Below are 23,888 nucleotides of genomic sequence, written 5' to 3' on the forward strand. Positions count from 1 at the left end.
TGTGTGAAGGTTGGGGGGAGTGTGTGTGTGTGTGTGTGAAGGGTGGGGGAGAGTGTGTGTGTGTGAAGGGTGGGGGGGGAGTGTGTGTGTGTGTGTATGTGTGTGTGGTAGTGAAGGGGTGGGGAGGGTGTGTGTGAAGGGGTGGGAAGGGTGTGTGTGTGGGTGTTTTGTGTGTGCTTGTGAGAGTTGATGGGTGTAAATGTGTGTGCTAATGTGCTTATGTGAGTGTTTATGCATCTTGGGTGGGGCTAAAGCCAAGGGCGTGGAGTACGCTGAGTGACAAGCGTGGTGGTTTGATGTCGAATCAGAACTTGAGAAATGATGACAGGTGCAATTCTGTCACTTGTTTTGGGTTCTGTGTCTCTCACTGTGTCTCTGGTCTGTAGAGAATTGGGCAGGAAGTGTTGATATTGGAATCACAACAGCAGTGTTTCTCAGCTCCAGTCCTCCTGTACCCCCAAAAGCACACATTTTAGTTGTATTTAACCTTTATTTTGACAGGGAAGACATACTGTATTGAGACCTATAGGTCTCTTTTCCAAATACACCCTGTATAATACAATATAAGATACACATTAAACATAATATATAAATATATATACACACACACACACACACACACACACACACACACACACACACACACACACACACACACACACACACACACAAAGTATCTGGACACCCCTTCAAATTAGTGGATTTGGCTATTTCAGCCACACCCATTGCTGACAGGTGTAAAATCGAGCACACAGCCATGCAATCTCCATAGACAAACATTGGCAATAGAATGGCCTTACTGAAGAGCTCAGGGACTTTCAACGTGGCACCGTCATAGGATGCCACCTTTACAACAATTCAGGTCGTCAAATGTCTGCCCTGCTAGAGCTGCCGCGGTCAATTCTAAATGCCTTTATTGTGAAGTGGAAACGTCAAGGCGCAACAACGGCTCAGCCGCGAATTGGTAGGCCACACAAGCTCACGGCACGGGACCACCGAGTGTTGTCCTCGTTTGCAACGCTCACTACCGAGTTCCAAACTGCCTCTGGAAGCAACGTCAGCACAGTAACTGTTTGTCAAGAGCTTCATGAAATGAGTTTCCATGGCCGAGCAGCCGCACACAAGCCTAAGATCACCATGCGTGATGCCGAGTGCGGCTGGAGTGGTGTAAAGCTCGCCGCCATTTGACTCTGGAGTGATGAATCACGCTTCACCATCTGGCAGTCCGATGGATGAATCTGGGTTTGGCGGATGCCAGGAGAACGCTACCTGCCCCAATGCATAGCGCCAACTGTAAATGTCGGTGGAGGAATAATGGTTCGGGCTACAGGCCCCTTAGTTCCAGTTTAAGGAAATCATTCTGTGCTTCCAACTTTGTGGCGACAGTTTGTCGAAGGCCCTTTCTTGTTTCAGCATGACAATGCCCCATGCACAAAGCGAAATCCATACAGAAATGGGTTGTCGAGATCGGTGTGGATGAACTTGACTGGTCTGCACAGAGCCCTGACCTCAACCCCATCGAACACCTTTGGGATGAATTGAAACACCGACTGTGAGCCAGGCCTAATCGCCCAACATCAGTGTGCAACCTCACTAATGCTCTTGTGGCTGAATGGAAGCAAGTCCCCGCAGCAATGTTCCAACATCTAGTGGAAAGCCTTCCCAGAAGAGTGGAGGCTGTTATAGCAGCAAAAGGGGGGACCAACTCCATATTAATGCCCATGATTTTGGAATGAGATGTTCGACGAACAGGTGTCCACATACTTTTCGTCATGTGGTGGGTGTATATATACACACATTAGAATACAAAAAAACAGTCCATGGTAAGCACAAATAAAACATCACAAATCACCCAGAAAAACAGTTACATTCATCCACAAATAATTCCTCAATCAGTACTTTAAATTCCCTCTGAATCAGAGGTGCGTGGGGCCTTAATCAACATCCACGTCATCGGCGCCCAGGGAACAGTGGGTTAACTGCCTTGCTCAGGGACAGAATGACAGATTTTTACCTTGTCAGCTCTATATCACCATAATCAAGAACAGATCAAAAGGTTGACTGAATAATCTGCTTCCTACTGCTTAGAGAATGGCACAATCTGTTTCTGTAGAAAAAGCCAACTTTAAATCTTAGCATCTTAACCAGCTCATCTATTGGTTTTTAAACGTTAAATCTATAAGTATTTATATGCAGGAAAACGTTCGATTGGAGAACCATCTACTGAGTGAACATGTAGTTCATCTGAAATATTCTTACGGGAGTTTAAAAACATGTATTTAGTTTTGCCCGTATTAAGCACAAGTTTTATATCAGCACATACAGATGAAGTTCACAATTTTTAACAGATTGACTCATGGTGTTACATGAATAGTGAAGAGAACAGGTCTCAAAGTCGACCCCTGTGGTACGCCTTTATGTACTTTAAGAAATTCAGACTTTACCCCGTCCATCACGATGGCCTGAGTTCAGGCGTCAGAGCTCAGGCCACTAACAAAGCAGCACGTTTCATTTAGGTGTTTAAAGCGTTGCCATGATCATTAACAACTAAAGTGGTATCTGTAATAGTGCTCTGGCCAGGCCTGAACCCTGACTTGGTTTACATTCAAAATACATCTCTCAGATAAAAAAGAGCAAAGTTGTACATTTACCAAGGATTCTGGAATCTTAGCTAGACAAGGAAGCCTTGAAATGGGGTGATAATAATAAAGATCCCTACTGTCTCCGTCCTTATGGAGTGGCAGCACAAGAGCTGATTTCCATACTTTTGGAATATTTCCTGATAACAATGTTAAATAAAACAATATGGGTAGTTGAGCCAACAATAATGGGTGCTACACACTTAAGCAGCCCGCTGAAATAACATGGTGATTAAATGCATCAATGATGGCATTTTTTTCTTTAATAAGGCCAGTGTCTGAATGAATTTGTTGTGGCAGAGAGGAGGAAGTAGAACCCTTCAGGGATTTGACGGTTTTCCAGAATTTAGCCGGGTTCCCATTACAATCCTAAAGATAATAATCAGATTTAGCCTTTCTGATTTGTCTGACACAATCATTCCTCAGTTGCTTGAAAGCTTGCCAGTCCAGGCCTAAGCCTGTGTTGCTGGCCTTGACCCAAGCATCATCTCTTTTATGAATGATTTCTGATAATTGCAGAGTGTGCCAGGCATTCAATCTACCTTTAAACCTTACATTTTTTGAAGGGTGCATGATTATCCACATAGCATTGAAGACATCTGCAAAGCTAATCAGGTTCAGGGATAACTGAAGTACAATCAAGGTCAGTAAAATAAGGATAATGTAAAAAAGACTGTTCACTGAAGTTTTTAAAGTTCCTCTTTGTGATGACATGAGGCTTAGATTTGTGTATTCTCACATTCTCTGGTGTATTCATAAAAATTTGATCAATCAGAGATGCCTTTGAAGGATCTCTAGGATTGGGCCGTGTCGGCTTAGTCACCAGCTGGGTTAGGTTTAGATCATTACACATGCTTTTAGATCATAATTTAGGTCACCCAGGATAATAACTTCTGAATTAGTAAACAAACTAGTTAACTCCTCGAGTGCACAAAGGTTAGCTAAGGGAGGACGGTAGATCCCTGTAACAGTTATAGATACATTTCTCCCCAGACAAAGGCTAAATGATAGTAGTTCCAATTCTGGGGCAAGGGAAATGGATTTCAGTAAAGAGACAGAGAAATTATTTTAAATACAAATTGCCACTCCACCACCTCTATTCTGTCTGTATTAATATCAGATTCCAGAATGTCCCCAGAGATCAAACTTTCAGTCAATACCCGAATATCCGGATTTGTCTGCATAACCCAGATCTTGATATAATCCAGTTTAGGAAGTTAGTTCCTAATGTTCAGATGCATCAACCCAAGACCTTTATGATGTTTTAAGTCACATGGAAACCAGCTATGTTCAGAAGGCGGTTGCAGGCCCTGTCTGATGGTTGATATTGATATAGTTGGTATGGCTAGAAGATTGCATAGAACTGCACCATTTGGTCTATCCCTGGTAGTAATAGAGGAAGGAGAAGATATTGTAATTACTTTTCCAAGATTAGAACCATAGGGCCTGAGGCCGCAGCCAATGTCAATATGAGGAGCTCTTAGAGTAACCAATGATGGAATGTTATAAACTGACTTACATGGGCTTTGGTTGCTATCGTGCAACAGCCCAAGCCCTCTACGTGATGTGAAAACCGAGGAGGTATTGAAGTTTATGGAATTCACATTTGAACTAAAGCACTGGGTGAGCAGACCACAGTGGGCTCCTCTTTTGAGCTAACGATCGCAAATCTAAGAGTGGAGTTGAAACGAATGGGAACAAGATTACAACTGACAACACCCCTGGCATTATAGACAACAGTACGAGGATAACGCTTAGAGAGGATGGCTTAGACTGTCACTGAGTCAATATCTTAACGCGGCCTTGAAATATGAAAAAGGCTCCCAGATGATTTGGGTGAAGCCCATCATCCCTGTAGAGCATCTTTTGTTTCCAAAAAGTGTTGAAATGGTCAGTAAAAGTAATGCCAACAGAGTGGCCGTAGTCTTTAAGCCAGCTAAGAGCCTGCTGAACCTTTCACAGCCGCGACCCAGTGACGGAATCGCTGCTCGAGAGGAGGTAACAGTGACACTGTCTGTCTGTCTGAACCCTCCAGACAGGACAGGTGACTGAACATCAGTGTGATGGGAATCGCTGCTCGAGAGGAGGTAACAGTGACACAGTCTGTCTGTCTGAACCCTCCAGACAGGACAGGTGACTGAACATCAGTGTGATGGGAATCGCTGCTCGAGAGGAGGTAACAGTAACACTGTCTGTCTGAACCCTCCAGACAGGACAGGTGACTGAACATCAGTGTGATGGGAATCGCTGCTCGAGAGGAGGTAACAGTAACACTGTCTGTCTGAACCCTCCAGACAGGACAGGTGACTGAACATCAGTGTGATGGGAATCGCTGCTCGAGAGGAGGTAACAGTAACACTGTCTGTCTGTCTGAACCCTCCAGACAGGACAGGTGACTGAACATCAGTGTGATGGGAATAGCTAGTGACAGACAGACTGAAGGCCAATACTGAGGTCTGTTAGAATATTGTACATAGCCCCATATCACAGTGTATTTTAGGCCCATTCTCAAATCAAATCTTATCCCCTAACCCAGTGGTTCTCAATCCTGGTCCTGGGGACCCAAAGGGGTGCACATTTTTGTTTTTGCCTTAGCACTACACACCTGATTCAAATCTTTAAAGTGTGATGATGAGTTGATCATTTGAATGAGCTGTGTAGTGCTGGGGCAAAAACAAAACCTTTGTGTCCCCTGGACCAGAATTAGTCCTGCCCTAACCTCTAACCCCAAGACACTGAAATAATCATGTGTTTAAAGATCCAATGCAGCCGTTTTTATCTCAATATCAAATCATTTCTACCTTACTGTGATTGTTTTAAATTAAAATGGTCAAAACGAAACAACAATATCTTAGAAAAATGCAATTTCTCAATAAATAATTTTGTTAGCACTGTCTGGGAGTGGTCTGAGGGAGGGGTCTGATTGGAGAAGCCTAAAAGGAGGGATGTGTAACCTGAAAACGAGCAGTTTTTTCCAGAGAGGAGGGCAAACTCTTTTTTAATTGGTCTATTAACTTATACCGCTTGGTGATGTCATCAGGTCTACCCAGCCAGACAAGCTGAAATTTCAGGCGGTCTTTTCATACAGCTCTTACACTAAAAGTGCATTATCATAATTTCCACAGTATTATTCCGACCTCATGTTGTGGACACTGCCCCTTTAAAGTAAAATTACTTCCGCCATGTTGCTTACACTTATCCAATCAGATCTATAATACGAGTGGCTAATGGCTAGGGCCTGTGGTATAGGGACTAGAGGCTAGGTGCTAGGGATCGATTTGGGATTCATTACATTACTACCAGTCCCAGACAGCTGGCTGTTATAACCAGCCCAGCGCTCTGACCTATTACAGCTGGGCTCAAGTAGGACCATCTGAGTTAAAGAGCCTTGCTCAAGGCTACAACAGCTCTTATACGTACGAGGTAAGAAGATGGCTCAAGGCTACAACAGCTCCTATACGTCCGAGGTAAGAGGATGGCTCAAGGCTACAACGGCTCTGACAAATCAACAGAGGCAGGCTATCATCCTCTCTCCATCCAAAGTCAAACAGAAGCCTCAAGTAGCCTTAATATCTCAAGGACATCTCCCATAGGATACATACTTTTACACACAAGTCAGATAGACTAACAACGCAGAAACAGCTGGGTCCTGTTCATTAGGCACTAAATGGAGGAAAATGGACTGAAATAAGGAGGAACGACCTGGACTCTAATTTTAGTTTTCTGTTGTAAAATGTTTTAAACCAAGAAATGTGCTGTAGCCACTAGCCAGGTACACTGACAATATCCCCAGCAGTAATAACACGTGGTCATTGGTCACTTAGAGAACCAATCGGGGTTCAAGTCTTATCTTTCTTGGCCAATAGAGTCTAATTGAGCTCATCTCGTCTCTGGAATCTCTATTGATTGATCAGATCAGTCAAACTGTTGTTATCAGTGGACCAAGCAAACACATGTTTCTCCTCCAAACACCTCCCTGTTTCATTAATGCCAGATTTACCCCCCTCTTTATCCGGAATAAATACACTTCTCGTTCCCACCCCAGCTCCTCCCCACCCCCTCTCATTCCTAGGAAATGAGAAGCACATTTGTGGTGCATTCCAGAATAACACTGTTCAGATTAGATGCATGCGCTTTAATTCCAGGCTCACTTTTGGAAGCCATCTGTGTTGAACTTACCCCCCCCACCCACCCACCCACCAGCCCCTGTCCATGAACAATTCTTTACACGTCAGAAACTAGTCTGCAGAGTCGTGGGATTTCAGTGCACGCGGCCCTGCATGGACCTTTAGAATTATTTTACACAGCTTCCCCCCTCTCTCCCTCTATTGCTCGCCATCTTTTTACCCTGCGTTTTACCCTCTACCCTGCTTTACCATAGATATACTGTAGCACATCCACACCTGCCTTAAGCCAACCCATGTGACTGACTTCCAGTAAGCATTCGACCACAGTGTAGAAAGGGAGGGAGGGAGGGATTATCTCCAGGGGGATTATGATCCTGTTTGTTTTATATCTCATAATCGTCTGAACAGCATGTGAAATCGACTGCATGTGTTCGCCACAATTTATTGCAGTGAAAAGCACATAAAACCAAACCAAAGCCTTCCCCCTTAGCCTCCTCTCCTTCCTTCTCCTCTCCTCTTTCCTCTCCTGTCATCCCTCACTGTCAGACGGGCATCCGCTGCCCTCTCATGCCCTTTGATCCATCTGTTGGCTTTGGCACTAGAGGGAACGCACAGGACATCACTTACTGCCAGCTGTACTTACTGCCAGCTGTACTTACTGCCAGCTGTACTTACTGCCAGCTGTACAGTAGTATACCACCTTCAGCTCTCTCATCTCTACTATTATTACAGTAGTACACCACCTTCAGCTCTCACATCTCTACTATTATTACAGCTGTACAGTAGTATACCACCTTCAGCTCTCTCATCTCTACTATTATTACAGCTGTACAGTAGTACACCACCTTCAGCTCTCTCATCTCTACTATTATTACAGCTGTACAGTAGTACACCACCTTCAGCTCTCTCATCTCTACTATTATTACAGCTGTACAGTAGTACTACCCACCTTCAGCTCTCTCATCTCTACTATTATTACAGCTGTACAGTAGTACACCACCTTCAGCTCTCTCATCTCTACTATTATTACAGCTGTACAGTAGTACTACCACCCTTCAGCTCTGCTCACTCTCTACTATTATTACAGCTGTACAGTAGTATACCACCTTCAGCTCTCTCATCTCTACTATTATTACAGCTGTACAGTAGTATACCACCTTCAGCTCTCTCATCTCTACTATTATTACAGCTGTACAGTAGTACACCACCTTCAGCTCTCTCATCTCTACTATTATTACAGCTGTACAGTAGTATACCACCTTCAGCTCTCTCATCTCTACTATTATTACAGCTGTACAGTAGTACACCACCTTCAGCTCTCTCATCTCTACTATTATTACAGCTGTACAGTAGTATACCACCTTCAGCTCTCTCATCTCTACTATTATTACAGCTGTACAGTAGTACACCACCTTCAGCTCTCTCATCTCTACTATTATTACAGCTGTACAGTAGTACACCACCTTCAGCTCTCTCATCTCTACTATTATTACAGCGGTACAGTAGTACACCACCTTCAGCTCTCTCATCTCTACTATTATTACAGCTGTACAGTAGTACACCACCTTCAGCTCTCTCATCTCTACTATTATTACAGCTGTACAGTAGTACACCACCTTCAGCTCTCTCATCTCTACTATTATTACAGCTGTACAGTAGTACACCACCTTCAGCTCTCTCATCTCTACTATTATTACAGCTGTACAGTAGTACACCACCTTCAGCTCTCTCATCTCTACTATTATTACAGCTGTACAGTAGTACACCACCTTCAGCTCTCTCATCTCTACTATTATTACAGCTGTACAGTAGTACACCACCTTCAGCTCTCTCATCTCTACTATTATTACAGCTGTACAGTAGTACACCACCTTCAGCTCTCTCATCTCTACTATTATTACAGCTGTACAGTAGTATACCACCTTCAGCTCTCTCATCTCTACTATTATTACAGCTGTACAGTAGTACACCACCTTCAGCTCTCTCATCTCTACTATTATTACAGCTGTACAGTAGTACACCACCTTCAGCTCTCTTATCTCTACTATTATTAGCGAGAGAGCGAAAGAGCGAGAGAGAGAGAAATGCCATTTCGGAGCCACACTCCGACCCCGTGTTTTAACACATTGTCCTTGGCAGACTCCCTTCAAGCCCTGGTTTTGGAAAAGAAGCTAAAACAAAAAACGAGAGGGAAGAGAGCGGTAGTGGTGGAGAGAAAGAAAGCTTGAGAAAAAAGTTCCAAAATATTTACTCAGCAATATTTTTGTGTGGCATTTTTTCAGGATGATCATTTGAAAAAGGCTTCATTCACTGCTACAATGGCTCCTTTGAGTGGCGCATGCAGCTTGAGCAGCGTCTGGGTTGGCCCCTCGCCAGAGGCCAGGTCTCTGTTAAAGCCAAGGGGAAGAAAAGAGGCCTGTTTTACAGAAGGAAAAGAGAGAAACAGACACATGCTCTCCCTGTGTTTCTCTCTCTTTCCCGGTCTCTCTCTTTCTCTCTTTCCCGGTCTCTCTCTCTTTCTTTCTCTCTCGCTCTTTTTCTTTCCCTGTCTTTCTCTCTCTCTCTCTCTCTCTCTCTCTCTCTCTCTCCCTCTTTCCTGGTCTTTCTTTCTTTCTTTCTTTCTTTCTTTCTTTCTTTCTTTCTTTCTTTCTTTCTTTCTTTCTTCTCTTTCTTTCGTGGTCTTTCTCCTATCCACACACAGCTCAGGTACTGGTTGTCACCGTCACATACATGATTGTTTGAGACTCCAGTTGAACCTGGGTTAACTCTGAGGCAGAATGCTGTATTTTTTCCCAACTATGTACTATGAGTGTTAAAAGTTAGCGAAACATATGAGGTGAGAGAGAGGGAGGGAGCTAGAGAGACAAGAGAAGAAGAAGATGTTTGAAAAACAAAGGCTGAACCTGCAGGGTGTGTGTTACTGGTCACTCGCTGGGTGTACTTGGTTGTTTTCACTCAGAACCAAGTGAAATAATAGGTGCCTTCAGGACCGCAGTGGAGCTGTTTTATGTGTTAGTGTTAGTGCTGGGACTGAGGACAACAGCTAGCAGCTGGATGCCTGTACCTGAGCCAAGCCGTGTGTGTGTGGACATACTGTACAGTTAGCCCCTGCCAAGCCTCTACCTGTAAACTTGTGTGTGGTCAGAGGTCAATATATTATTCACGCTAACAAACAATGCTAACTCATTAGCTCAGGGTCAGGGACTCTGTCTGCGGTACAAATCACTATTAATATTTAGTCTCTGTGTGGTTTCAATCATATTTTTTACCTTCGCCTCCAGCTATTGAGGGAAGACCCCCCTAAACAGTCTGGTAAAAAGTTTGTGTTGGGTGGTGCTCTGCTGGAGGGAGGAATGTAACACTGTTGGACACATTGGATTATTAATGTAGCACATCTTGGAGGTGGTGGTAGTAAGAGCCAAGGACATGGAAGAGCTAACAGATACGGATACATAAAAACAATGTGTTCTCTCTCAGGCTCACACGCATCGGTGTGTGTGTGTGTGGGGAGGAGGAAAGGGGGTACGTGTGTGTGTGGGGGGGGGGGGGTTGCGAACTGGCTGCCAGACTTGACATCCTGACAGGTTTAATAACTGGCTCTATCATGCCTCCCTCTCTTCTGCTGGCCCCTTCTTCCCTCGCTTCCCAGAGTGAAGGAGGTGAAGTTGATGGTAGACTTAATTTATTGCTCCACTGCCAGTCAAATGTTCTACTGAGACAGAGAAAAACAGACAACTTAGAACAGGGTTCTCCAACCCTGTTCCTGGAGAGTTACCCTCCTGTAGGTTTTAACTCCAAAACCTACAGGAGGGTAGCTCTCCAGGAACAGGGTTGGAGTTAAAACCTACTGGACTGTAACTCTCCAGGAACAGGGTTGGAGTTAAAAACCTACTGGACTGTAACTCTCCAAGAACAGGGTTGGAGTTAAAACCTACTGGACTGTAGCTCTCCAGGAACAGGGTTGGAGTTAAAACCTACTGGACTGTAACTCTCCAGGAACAGGGTTGGAGTTAAAAACCTACTGGACTGTAACTCTCCAGGAACAGGGTTGGAGTTAAAACCTACTGGACTGTAACTCTCCAAGAACAGGGTTGGAGTTAAAACCTACTGGACTGTAGCTCTCCAGGAACAGGGTTGGAGTTAAAACCTACTGGACTGTAACTCTCCAGGAACAGGGTTGGAGTTAAAACCTACTGGACTGTAGCTCTCCAGGAACAGGGTTGGAGTTAAAACCTACTGGACTGTAACTCTCCAGGAACAGGGTTGGAGTTAAAACCTACTGGACTGTAGCTCTCCAGGAACAGGGTTGGAGAGCCCTGATTTAGAAGAAGAAAACAGACGTACACTCATGTTTGTTTTCAGTTTTTATTTAAACTTTTTAATAATGTCAACATTGTGTTTTTTGGTCATAAAAATATGTTCACTTAATTCTAAAGGACATGGAAAGAGACGAACAATAACAACAATGGTTCCCAAAATAAACAGGGAAAATAGTAATAATATCAAAAATATTTCTGGATATTTTCAATGTTTTTGTATTGTAAAACTAAGTATTCCAGTTAAGTTATTTTGGTAGTTTTACACACTTTAAACAGATGTAATTTTAAGTGTTAAATATTGAGGCCTATTTGTTTAGATGGTGTAAGATTTAGTGGTAGACAGCATCCACCAACCCTTCCCTCCTTCCAATCTTAATCTCCTGTGTTGTCTTCACTAAAATAATAGTCATCATGTACACTGCCTGGTCACTAAGCATGTTAGAAGAGGGAACCCTTGTCTTGACATGCCCATTTCAGGAGGTTTTAATACTTTTAAAGACATGCTTCGGAACTTTAGCGACTGCTAAGTATTTGTTAAACCTCCCACTTTGGGCTCGATGTGTCAATATGTAGTTCAAAAATGCATACTCTATTCACAGAATGACTGTTTTACCTCAGTTAGCCATGTAATGACTAGTTTAAAATGAACTTTTTCTCTAAGCTGTGCTGCGCCATTTTCTCTACATTTTCCCCCAAGCAATTCAAGTTCTAGCCAATGAGCTTTAGCCCCTTGCCATTTGAGCGACAGCTAGCTAGATGCACACACAGCAGAACGAGAAAGATAAATTACATGGGGCACATATCTGCACATATGCGATGTAGTACGCAGGGACCACTTTTATCTCATGAATGCTGCTTTCAGAACTACTGGCTAAAAACTATACAAAAGTACTGGAGAATGTCTTTAAATGTAGTGGATGGAGTAGGTGTGTGTGTGTGTGTGTGTGTGTGTGTGTGTGTGTGTGTGTGTGTGTGTGTGTGTGTGTGTGTGTGTGTGTGTGTGTGTGTGTGTGTGTGTGTGTGTGTGTGTGTGTGTGTGTGTGTGTGTGTGTGTGTGTGTGTGTGTGTGTGTGTGTGTGTGTGTGTGTGTGTTTAGTGGGGGATACAGTACTACTGAAGCATGACAGTGACTTGATGTCTGCCTCTCTGTGCACAAGACGGGACATGCTGCCACATTATCACTGAGCTGTTTACCGCCAGAGATCTTCATACTGTAGTCGGCACTGAGATCCTCATCGGGGCAGGCAGGTTAGCGCCAGACACATAAAAGTTACTTAGACTGTTTTCACATTCTGAGATTTGAATCTCAACACTGGTGTTTCAGCATATTCTAGTTTGGTGTACAACTTTTTTCCAAATACAAGTCCTCAATGTCCCTCGTCCCAGACAGAGCCCATATAAAACCTTCAACTATATGCTACGCTTGGACTTTTCATAGTCTGCTTGGCTGCAAGTGAGCAAGACGGGGGACCCTCGTTTTCCAAAGACCAGTTAATGGTGCACAACAAAGCACCATAGAGGCTAATTCTGCCTGAGGGAAATCCACAAGCATCTATCTCTGAGGCTAGGCTAAACTAGGCTAGGCTAACAAGTGCGTTCTTGTGAATTGCGGTTTACTGAAAGAACTGTGTTCCCTCTTGGGGACATAAACAATGAATAAAGCCTTTAGAAATTAACTGTTTATTTTTCCCCCTTCTCCTCTCTGTGGTAATCATGTGTGTGTGGTTAATCTGAGGCAGGCTCGGGGGATGTTTGAAGTTCGCTGCAGCACAGAAACAAATGTTAAGGTTTCAGCCAACTGAAACTGTTTATCGGTGCTTTTTGTGTGGGGAGCGGGGGGTGTTGAAGGCCAGAGAATGGAGAGGGGATTTAGTAAGTCTGCCCAGACCTACAGCTGCTTAGACTGTCTGACATTCGTAGGGTAAAGCCTTTGATTGACTTCGTTGGTACAAACGAGTTTTAATCTTCAAAGATTTTAATCTGGGGTTTAATCTGTCTGTTAAATCACAAGCAGTTGGGAGGGGATGGAAAGGTGGTTACAGTCACGTACTTACAGAAAAACAACAACAGCAAGAGTATAAAAACATTTACAAACACAACAGAAAAATGACAATTTCACTAAGCAATAGAGCCGAAACAAAGCATGGTAAATGTCAGCCACCTTGCTTTTAAATTACTGAAAACAGTTCTCTTCATTTGGTGACTCGGATGTCATTCACAGCAAGCACCACTGGGGTAGTGCTGAGGTGCTACGGAGCAAAATAATTGCTTCTACTCTTTTTACATAGTTCAGTTATCACAAGGGGTGCACAGCAATACACCCCCATTTCAGTGCAGAGCCCATTTTAGAGTAGACACAGCAGGGATTAGGTCACTATGACCCTGTTGTCTCTCTGCCTGGCCCAGCCTCGCTTGACCTTTGACCTACTGTGGAGACTGGGCGCACTCAGTAGCGAGCCGCGGGGCGCCAGTCCAGCAATGTGATTGTAGAAACAAAGCAGGAGGTGTGGAAATAAGAATAAAGGCACTTAAAAAGGCTACCTTATTTTCAAGTAATCCTTTCAAACATATTTTAATGTCTGCACAGTTAAGTATTTGTTCCGTTTCTCAATTGCTGACACATGGCTGGCCGGTCCTCTCTCTTTCTCCTCCACTGTCACCAACAACTCTAGCTGGTGTCTAGTTCGTGAGGGAAGGAGTAGCTAGAGGTACTTAGTCTTACCCTCTGGGTCTGAGTAGCAACAGAGATGGGTGTCAGAAATAAGAGGGCTTATGAGAGAGAGCCATGTTGTTGTACGGCGTGCAATGATCCTGTATTAGCAGCACCTCGTACTCCAGGCCGCCATTCTGAACCACAGCCGGCTCCGGCTGCTTTTGGGGCATCGCCCCTCCAATGTTGGGACCAGCCTTGACTCCCTCCAGCTCCAGCTGGGCTGGCTCACACTCCAGATCCAGGTGGCCCTTGGCCCGTTTCCTCCTTATGTAGCACACCACCCCCACGGCGGCTGCAACCAGGACTAGGAGCAGCAGGATGGCCAGAGCCGGCACCAGCATGGTGGTCAGCCTCTTGTCCTCCACCTGCCTCCCTGTGGCAGTGTGCTGCTGGGACGCTGTGTGGGCCTCCGTGCAGACGCTGTCCCCACCGCTGAGGTCGCCCAGCGGGCTGGCGCACACCGTGTAGGTGGAGTTGGGCCGCAGCCCCCTCAGGGTGTACTCCGGGTAGGAAGCGGGCACGCTGAGCTGCATGGGACGCCGGTCGGGCCCCGACAGGTTGCGGTATGTCAGACGGATGCCACGGATGTAGGGCCGGACCTTGATGTAGCGGTGCAGGTCCAGCAGGATGGAGGAGCTGGTCACCAGGCGCGAGCTGATGTCGGGGGTGTCGGCGGTGACAGTTGCCGTGGAAATGTCATTGTTGTTGTCATTGTGGTCCTGATCAGGAGGGGGGTGGGAGTGGTGGCGGTTCTCGCAATAGGTGCCGTAGAAGCCACGAGGGCAGGTGCACTCCAGATGGCCTTGCCCGTCCAGCCGACAGGTGCCCCCATTCAAGCAGGTCTGGGAGGGGCAGAAGAAGTCCACCTCTGGGTCTTGGCTGCTGCTGCTGGGAGAGGCAGGGACGGGGAGCAGGGGCTGGCTGTCTGTCCCAGTTGAGATGTCCTCCTCGCTGGGCCCGGGTGGAGGGATGGCTGGGGAGGTGCTAGGTAGGGTGGTGACCGGAAGGGGCATGGTGGTGCTGGTTCTGACTGTGCTAGCAGTGACAGTAGTGGTGGTGGGGCAGCCAAACTCCCTGTGCTCCAACCTCTCCAGCACCTTCCCAGCATTGAGGGGAGGGAAGTGGCAGCGGGTCTCCTCCGTCCTGCCCAGAGTCACCCCCTGGTTCCTGAGCCACCCAGGGAACCAGGCCAGGGTGCACAGGCAGTTGAAAGGGTTCTCAGCCACCGTCAGCTTAGTCAGGTGAGGGAAAAGCTGTGCGAACCCGTCAGGCAAGCCCTGCAGACTCAGGTTGCTGATGTCCAGCTCCTGAAGCTCGCTCAGGTTCTTCAGGTCCTCCAGCTTCAGTGGGCCCATGGGGTTCCCGGCCAGGCTCAGGTAGATCAGGCCCCGGGCCTCCCTCAGCGCCAGGGGGAAGGAGCCCAGCTCGTTGCCAGAGATGTCCAGTTCGTGGAGGTTCCCCAGGCTGGCCATCAGGTCCTCGTTCAGGCTTTCGAGGCCCAGGCCGGCCAACTTCAGAGACTCCAGATTGGGCATCTGGAGGTCGGCTGACCCCAGGGATGGGAGGGTGTTGAAGCGGAGGTCCAGCAGCAGCAGTCTGGGCATGGCTAGGGCGGGGAGCGAGGTGAGCTGGTTTCCCTGCAGCTTGAGCTCCAGCAGCTGCTCCAGGCCGTGGAAGGCGGCAGGGTGTATAGTCCGGATGTGGTTGCTGTAGAGGTACAGCCTCTCCAGTAGGGCCATGCCCGCAAAGCTCTCCTCTGACAGATGGGTGATCTGGTTTGCTGAGAGGTCCAAGTTCCTCAGGGAAGTCAGAGGCTCAAACACCCGGTCGGGCAGTAACGTGACTTTGTTCTGACTCAGATCCAGCATCTCCAGGCTCTCCATCCCCACAAAGTCTTCCTCTGCCAGGGTCTCGATGCCGTTGGCGAAGAGGTAGAGGTTCTTGGTGGGTTCCGGGATGCCGTGAGGTATGGTGGCAGAGCGGCGCTGGAAACAGAAGATGGATTCTGGGGTGGAGCAGGTGCAGTCCTGGGGACAGTCGCTGGCCAGAGTCCTGCCGGGGAGCCGGAGCAAGAGGAGAAGGAGGAAGGGCGTCAGTGGAGGGAGGAAGAAGGCCTTCATGGTGCCACTGGAGTCACTCTCTCTCCTCTCTCAGCCTGAAATGACAGATCAAGGACAAGGTCAGCTATAGAAAGAGATGCTTTAAACGCAGTGCCACTGAGTAATAGAATACACAGACAGAGACAAGTCTTATCTTTGTCATGTCTTGCTGAAAACTGTGAAGGACATGGGAAAGGAAGGCAACCTAGAGGTGTCGGACATAGAGACAGCCAAGAGGTGTAGGACATAGAGACAGCCTAGAAGTGTAGGACATAGAGACAACCTAGAAGTGTAGGACATAGAGACAGCCTAGAAGTGTAGGACATAGAGACAGCCTAGAAGTGTAGGACATAGAGGTATAGAAGTGCTAAATTGAGATATACAGCAATTCTGAACTATAACTACCCTTCAGATCTGTATAATGTGTCACAAATCTGTATAGATCTTTATGATGTATTAGTTTCTCTTTTTTCATGTGGTTAGCACAATATGTGGGGTTATTATCGTCGTCTAGACTGAGCACACATGAAGGATCAAAGACGTGGTCTCTTGACACAGGGCTCTTCAAACAATGGGCCGTAGTACGGCAGTGACCTCAGGGCTTTGAGTCATTTTCCACTGGACTCAGGGGAAAGAAATGTCCCTTTGCTACTCTCTATCTATCTAATGTAGCCACAGTCTGACCAAGGTGACTTGAACTTGATCGTATTGTATCAGACACTGAAGAATGGATGTGGATCATGGATGTTGTTTTCCTTTCTGAGGTGTTCTCCTAGAACAGATTGTTAGTTACTGTGGTAGCAGGTTTGGTAGCTGCTTCATTAACATAAACCTTGCTATAGGTCCTGGTAGTACTTGGTGCTGTGGACTGGTAAACACATTTATTTATCTGTCTGTCTGTCTGTCTGTCTGTCTGTCTGTCTGTCTGTCTGTCTGTCTGTCTGTCTGTCTGTCTGTCTGTCTGTCTGTCTGTCTGTCTGTCTGTCTGTCTGTCTGTCTGTCTGTCTGTCTCTCGCTCTCTCTCTCTCGCTCTGTGCCTGTCTCTCTCTCTCTCTCTCTCTCGCTCTCTCTCTCTCTCGCTCTGTGCCTGTCTCTCTCTCTCTCTCTCTCTCTCTCTCTCTCTCTCTCTCTCTCTCTCTCTCTGTGCCTGTCTCTCTCTCTCTCTGTGCCTGTCTCTCTCTCAGGGTCTGGACAGCCCACCCACTACCATTTACAGTTCTTCACACACTGTGGTTGAACAGGAAGCACATTTAACCATTTTCTCCATGTTTACGACAAACTCTTTAGCCTGTGAAACCACGTTACAGACACACACACGAACACACACACAAATTGTTCAGATTACGATGTCTGAGGAAGGCCATGAAGCCTGTCAAGAACTCCAGTCACCCAAGCCACGGACTGTTACCATCTGGCATATGGTATCGGGTCTCGGCCCAACAGGCTCCGAGACCGCTTCTACCACCAGGCCATCAGACTGTTGAACAACTGACCCTAGCTGTTTACCTGCACCTTAGAGACTGTTTACACTGACTCTCCACACATCCAACCCTTGCACACAACTACACACCAACACACACAACCACACACACATGCACACACACAGTCAACACTGCTGTTGGATTTGATACTTCTATTCAACTGCGTAAAGACACTACCCACTTTACATTTGGAACACAGTTCTACTTGATCATTACACATTCATCATCTATACTGTATATCTTATTAGATCTGTTTTATTACTATGGATACTACCTTCCTCTATGACTTGTTATTTTAGATTCAACTTTTTTATTATTATTGATATGGATATTGTACTGCATTGTTGAGGGAGCTAGCGTGTTAGCATTTCACTGTACCTTTTATACCTGCTGTTAGCTGTTTTATACCTGCTGTTAACTGTTTTATACCTGCTGTTAACTGTTTTATACCTGCTGTTTTATACCTGCTGTTAGTTGTTTTATACCTGCTGTTATCTGTTTTATACCTGCTGTTAACTGTTTTATACCTGCTGTTTTCTGTTTTATACCTGCTGTTTTCTGTTTTATACCTGCTGTTTTATACCTGCTGTTTGCTGTTTTATACCTGCTGTTTTATACCTGCTGTTATCTGTTTTATACCTGCTGTTAACTGTTTTATACCTGCTGTTTTCTGTTTTATACCTGCTGTTTTATACCTGCTGTTTGCTGTTTTATACCTGCTGTTTTATACCTGCTGTAAGCTTAAAATCAAATCAAATGTTTTTGTCACATACACATGGTTAGCAGGTGTTAATGCAAGTGTAGCGAAATGCTTGTGCTTCTAGTTCCGACCATGCTGTAATATCTAACAAGTAATATAACCTAACAATTTCACAACTACCTTATACACACAAGTGTAAAGGAATGAATACGAATATGTACATAAAAATATATAAATGAGTGATGGCAGAACGGCATAGGCAAGATGCAGTAGATGGTATAGGGTACAGTATATACATATGAGATGAGTAATGTAGGGTATGAAAACATAATGCGGCATTGTTTAAAGTGGCTAGTGATACATTACATCAAGATGGCAAGATGGAGTAGCTGTTAGCTATTTTATATCTGCTGTTAGCTGTTTTATACCTGCTGTTAGCTGTTTTATACCTGCTGTTAGCTGTTTTATACCTGCTGTTTGCTGTTAACGGTTTTATACCTGCTGTTAACGGTTTTATACCTGCTGTTAACGGTTTTATACCTGCTGTTAACTGTTTTATACCTGCTGTTTTATACCTGCTGTTATCTGTTTTATACCTGCTGTTTGCTGTTTTATACCTGCTGTTTGCTGTTTTATACCTGCTGTTAACTGTTTTATACCTGCTGTTTTATACCTGCTGTTATCTGTTTTATACCTGCTGTTAACTGTTTTATACCTGCTGTTTGCTGTTTTATACCTGCTGTTAACGGTTTTATACCTGCTGTTAACGGTTTTATACCTGCTGTTTGCTGTTTTATACCTGCTGTTTGCTGTTTTATACCTGCTGTTTGCTGTTTTATACCTGCTGTTAGCTGTTTTATACCTGCTGTTAACTGTTTTATACCTGCTGTTAACGGTTTTATACCTGCTGTAAGCTGTTTTATACCTGCTGTTAGCTGTTTTATACCTGCTGTTAACTGTTTTATACCTGCTGTTAACGGTTTTATACCTGCTGTAAGCTGTTTTATACCTGCTGTTATCTGTTTTATACCTGCTGTTAACTGTTTTATACCTGCTGTTAACTGTTTTATACCTGCTGTTAACGGTTTTATACCTGCTGTAAGCTGTTTTATACCTGCTGTTATCTGTTTTATACCTGCTGTTAACTGTTTTATACCTGCTGTTAACGGTTTTATACCTGCTGTAAGCTGTTTTATACCTGCTGTTAACTGTTTTTATACCTGCTGGAAGCTCTTTTATACCTGCTGTTAACGGTTTTATACCTGCTGTTAGTACAAACAGCTCCTTGTTTCCCTCTCATTTCTCCACTTTTACAACTGTACCAAGTCTCTGTTTGTGACTGTAATTATGTGATATACGATATAGTGCATGTGTGCACATGCATCTGTGTGTGATTTAGCTTGCACTGCTCTAAACTTGTCCTTATCGATATCCTGGAGCTGCTTTCCTGACAAACACTCAGTATAAATAACCTAAAATTACAATATTGTCATTACTCAGAACTTTGGCCAACGCTCCTTACTAAACACGTCTGAGAAATACAGTAGAAACTCAGAGATGCTGAGAGAGGCGCTTTTGTATCCAAAGGGAGGATAGTGTCAGATGGGCATGTGAAGTAATTTACACCCCTGATTCACTTGAGACCCAGCATATTCAGGCCCGAGACAGAACACCTGTAAGATCACATAACTTAGACTTGAGTTGAAAGAGAGTGAGAGAAGGGAGGAAAGAAAGAGGGGGGAATGGATGGCATATAAAGGGAAGACGAGTCGCTCAAGTGAGTCATTGAAGACGTTTATCATCCTTCGTTCTGAGGATTAATCGCACGGGTTAGTGGCCTTGAGCGAGGAGAGAGTAAAATAAAGATTTTCAATCTTCCTTCCTTCTGTCCTCCCCTTCTCTCTCTCTCTCTCCCTACTTTTCTCTTTCTCTCCCTCCCTACCTTACTCTCTCTCGCTTTCTGGGCTTATAAGGACAGTGTGGGGGATTTAATATCCGAAGTTCATGTTGGGGTGAAATAAGCTTAGTTTTATTGTACACAGCAGGGAGACTGCAACGGTGGCCATTATTTTCTCTCCCTTTAAACATGAGCCACGCAGACACAATCATCTGATTTATATTCAACTATTCCTTTTCCACCTGCAGTGTTTTCACTTTCTCTTTAACTCTGCTTTTATTTGGAAAGCAGGTTTCAACATTTAGAATTTGTTAAATGATTTAAGTTGATCGTAGGGGGGGGGGGGGTTGCTCGCTGTGTGAGTGGAAGTTGTAGACACCTTCAGGTTGTATTTGTTCACTTAAGGGAGTTTCCTAAGCGCTGTTTTAATGGTACTGGTTACTGTTTGGGGTACTACCTGGATTGTTCTTGTATAGTAGGGTTTGTCCTGACAAATGTACCCATAATACTCCCAGAGAACACTCTGTTCTGAGTTGCTTGAGGGGTTGAAAGGGTACAACACTAAAAATGTCCTAGACAATGACTGAAACTTTCCCATATTCATTTTCCTTTCTATCTCTCTCTTCCTTTCTGCCTCGCTGTCTGTCTTTACTCACTTGTAGCACTGACCCACCCGTTCAGCCAATGCACAACTTTGCTGCAACCTTGTAGCAACATTGTGAGGCAGAGATCACACTCTCCCATCTGAAAACACAACCCTGAGCTACAGAGATAGTGCCACCATGGTTACGGTAACTTCCGCCCTTACCCTTCCACTTTTTCCTAACATTGCCAGTCATTCTCAAGGTCCTCTCTCTCTCTGCTAACTCTTTGATATATGAGTCTTTTGCCTGCAGAGAGACACATTATCACGTCCTGCATTAGGTCATACTGTAGCCGCCTGCCCACACAAGTCATTATCTTATAGCTGATCACGCTGTTCTAGTTAATTACTGATTGAATTTATTCCACTTAGTCTAGTTGCTTCTGCGTCACATTGAAGAATAATCTGGTTGTTTGGTTGTGTGCCATTGCCACGTTGTTGCCAGAGTCTGGAAATCTTTTATCCACGTTTATCTGTCCGAAAAGTTGGCTCTGCTTCCTTGTCTCTCTAACGATGAATGAACCATCATCATCTTCACCTTTATCCCTCACTCTATCTCTGTTCTCTCTCGTTCCAGCTCCTACTCTCAGCAGCAACACAAGCTGTATGCGCCTGTGTGTAATAACACTGTTATAACCACTGAGCCCCACTGATGATGGACATGACATATGATGAACTTTGCAGAAGGAAACAGAGCAGGTTTTTTACATTCTTGCGGCTAGCGTTTCATTAATTCACTGGCAGCCATGCGATCTTTTCCTCCAAAAGCCGGTTTTAGTTGCGGCCGTATAAAACTACCAAAACTGCACAGGGCTTGTGCCAAGTAGATATTACGGTTGAAACGGAGCCACCGAGTACACTTGCACTGCATATCTGCGATCTGTTTTTCCCCTCTGGAGTTTCCCTGTTCTCGTTTACAGTTCTTTATTTCGCTTGTACATTTTCTTTACTGAAAAACACGGCCTCGAATGTCAAGAGTAGGAGAGGAGATGTAAGAGCTGGGAGGCAGGGGAAAGAGGAAGGTGGGGGGGACACACAAAGGCCATCAAAGTTAATTTCTAGCCCAGTATCATCCCTTAACATCACGCCACCACTGTGGTATGTATTTTCCTCCTCTTTCAGCATACCTCTCTTTTCTCTTTCCACTCTTCCTGGAAATCATAACACTTGATATGAAAAAGTTTTTTTCCTCTGTAGTTCCTTGAAACCGGATGACGTTAAAGAAGAGAGGTGTAGTGGTAATATCTTGGATGCTTTCCCTGAGCTACACATTCCTATTGTTCCAAGTCATTACATGTTAAAGCCAAGGCTGGGCAGAGATGTATTGTTCTACAGCCAAATACCAATAAAGTAGCTTTAGTATTGTGCCATTGGGTCAGGTTAACAAAGTAGCCAGCAGCTAACTCACTAACAACTATCGACAGCCAACACCTGCTAACTCTGTGAGAAATACCTCTTAACTTCTGCCAACAGTGCAAAAAGTACTAACTTAGCTTTTCTTTTTGCGAACAATGCAAAAAGTACTGTGTTGGACCCAGTCAGCATTAGGTATAGGCCTAGTAATTGTTTCTGGAAAATCTTGTTCAGACAGTGAAGATAGCATCTGATGGAGGTACAGTCTGCCATGTGACCACAGTGTAATGGGTAGTAGGGGTGAGGGGTCGCAGTTATCCCATGGGTTTAAACACAACACCTGGGGGAATACATTATAATGGACTGATAATGGAATTCAGTGGATTGTAATGGATTTCTGCTCATGTAACTAACTGGTGGTCCGTCTGAACTGCACTTCAACATTACATGTGTATAGAACTTCCCTCACAGGAAAATAAAGTTATTCTAAATTAAATAGAGTTTTCTACTAGCAGGTTCTTAACTATGACTTCATTCGGCTTATGTGTGACTTTGCTGAAGTTTCTAAAACGTGGCTTGAGTTTTTCCTTCGGTTCAGCCATAAAGTCAACAGAGAGACATGAACCCGGGCTCTTCTCATGATATACAGCCTATAATAGTCAACGGAGCAGACCCGGACCCCATGACAGCCGCCGGGCGACCCGGGCTCTTCTCATGATATACAGCCTATAATAGTCAACGGAGCAGACCCGGACCCCGATCGCCAAGCCGGGCGCCCGGGCTCTTCTCATGATATACAGCCTATAATAGTCAACAGAGAGACATGAACCCGGGCTCTTCTCATGATATACAGCCTATAATAGTCAACAGAGAGACATGAACCAGGACTCTTCTCATGATATACAGCCTATAATAGTCAACAGAGAGACATGAACCCGGGCTCTTCTCATGATATACAGCCTATAATAGTCAACAGAGAGACATGAACCCGGGCTCTTCTCATGATATACAGCCTATAATAGTCAACAGAGAGACATGAACCCGGACTCTTCTCATGATATACAGCCTATAATAGTCATGCTGTCTGGCTTTATGGATATGCTGTGCTGTGTGGCTGGATGGATATGCTGTGCTGTGTGGCTGGATGGATATGCTGTGCTATGTGGCTGGATGGATATGCTGTGCTGGATGGATATGCTGTGCTGGATGGATATGCTGTGCTATGTGGCTGGATGGATATGCTGTGCTATGTGGCTGGATGGATCTGCTGTGCTATGTGGCTGGATGGATATGCTGTGCTGTGTGGCTGAATGGATCTGCTGTGCTGTGTGGCTGGATGGATATGCTGTGCTGTGTGGCTGGATGGATATGCTGTGCTGTGTGGCTGGATGGATATGCTGTGCTGTGTGGCTGGATGGATCTGCTGTGCTGTGTGGCTGGATGGATCTGCTGTGCTGTGTGGCTGGATGGATCTGCTGTGCTGTGTGGCTGGATGGATCTGCTGTGCTGTGTGGCTGGATGGATCTGCTGTGCTGTGTGGCTGGATGGATCTGCTGTGCTGTGTGGCTGGATGGATCTGCTGTGCTGTGTGGCTGGATGGATCTGCTGTGCTGTGTGGCTGGATGGATATGCTGTGCTGTGTGGCTGGATGGATCTGCTGTGCTGTGTGGCTGGATGGATATGCTGTGCTGTGTGGCTGGATGGATATGCTGTGCTGTGTGGCTGGATGGATCTGCTGTGCTGTGTGGCTGGATGGATCTGCTGTGCTGTGTGGCTGGATGGATATGCTGTGCTGTGTGGCTGGATGGATATGCTGTGCTGTGTGGCTGGATGGATCTGCTGTGCTGTGTGGCTGGATGGATCTGCTGTGCTGTGTGGCTGGATGGATCTGCTGTGCTGTGTGGCTGGATGGATATG

At 45.3% G+C, this 23,888-nt stretch overlaps 2 protein-coding genes across 3 annotated transcripts in view; one reads left to right on the forward strand and one right to left on the reverse strand.

Annotated features, from left to right (window-relative positions):
* The window catches only part of LOC106595296 (coronin-7), a 265,027-nt gene that overhangs the window by 127,081 nt on the left and 114,058 nt on the right, over positions 1 to 23,888 (forward strand). The gene's annotated exons all lie outside the window — the stretch shown is intronic.
* The window catches only part of LOC106606495 (vasorin), a 50,682-nt gene continuing 37,911 nt past the window's right edge, over positions 11,118 to 23,888 (reverse strand). For both annotated transcript variants that reach the window (XM_014202733.3, XM_082976354.1), the window contains exon 2: positions 11,118 to 15,953. In XM_014202733.3, the coding sequence (XP_014058208.2) occupies positions 13,840 to 15,918 (2,079 nt within the window). In that variant the 5' untranslated portion in view covers positions 15,919 to 15,953 and the 3' untranslated portion in view covers positions 11,118 to 13,839. The remainder of the gene's footprint in view (positions 15,954 to 23,888) is intronic.

Source organism: Salmo salar, chromosome 06, assembly GCF_965601325.2.
Source record: "Salmo salar chromosome 06, fSalSal1, whole genome shotgun sequence".
Taxonomy (NCBI): domain Eukaryota; kingdom Metazoa; phylum Chordata; class Actinopteri; order Salmoniformes; family Salmonidae; genus Salmo; species Salmo salar.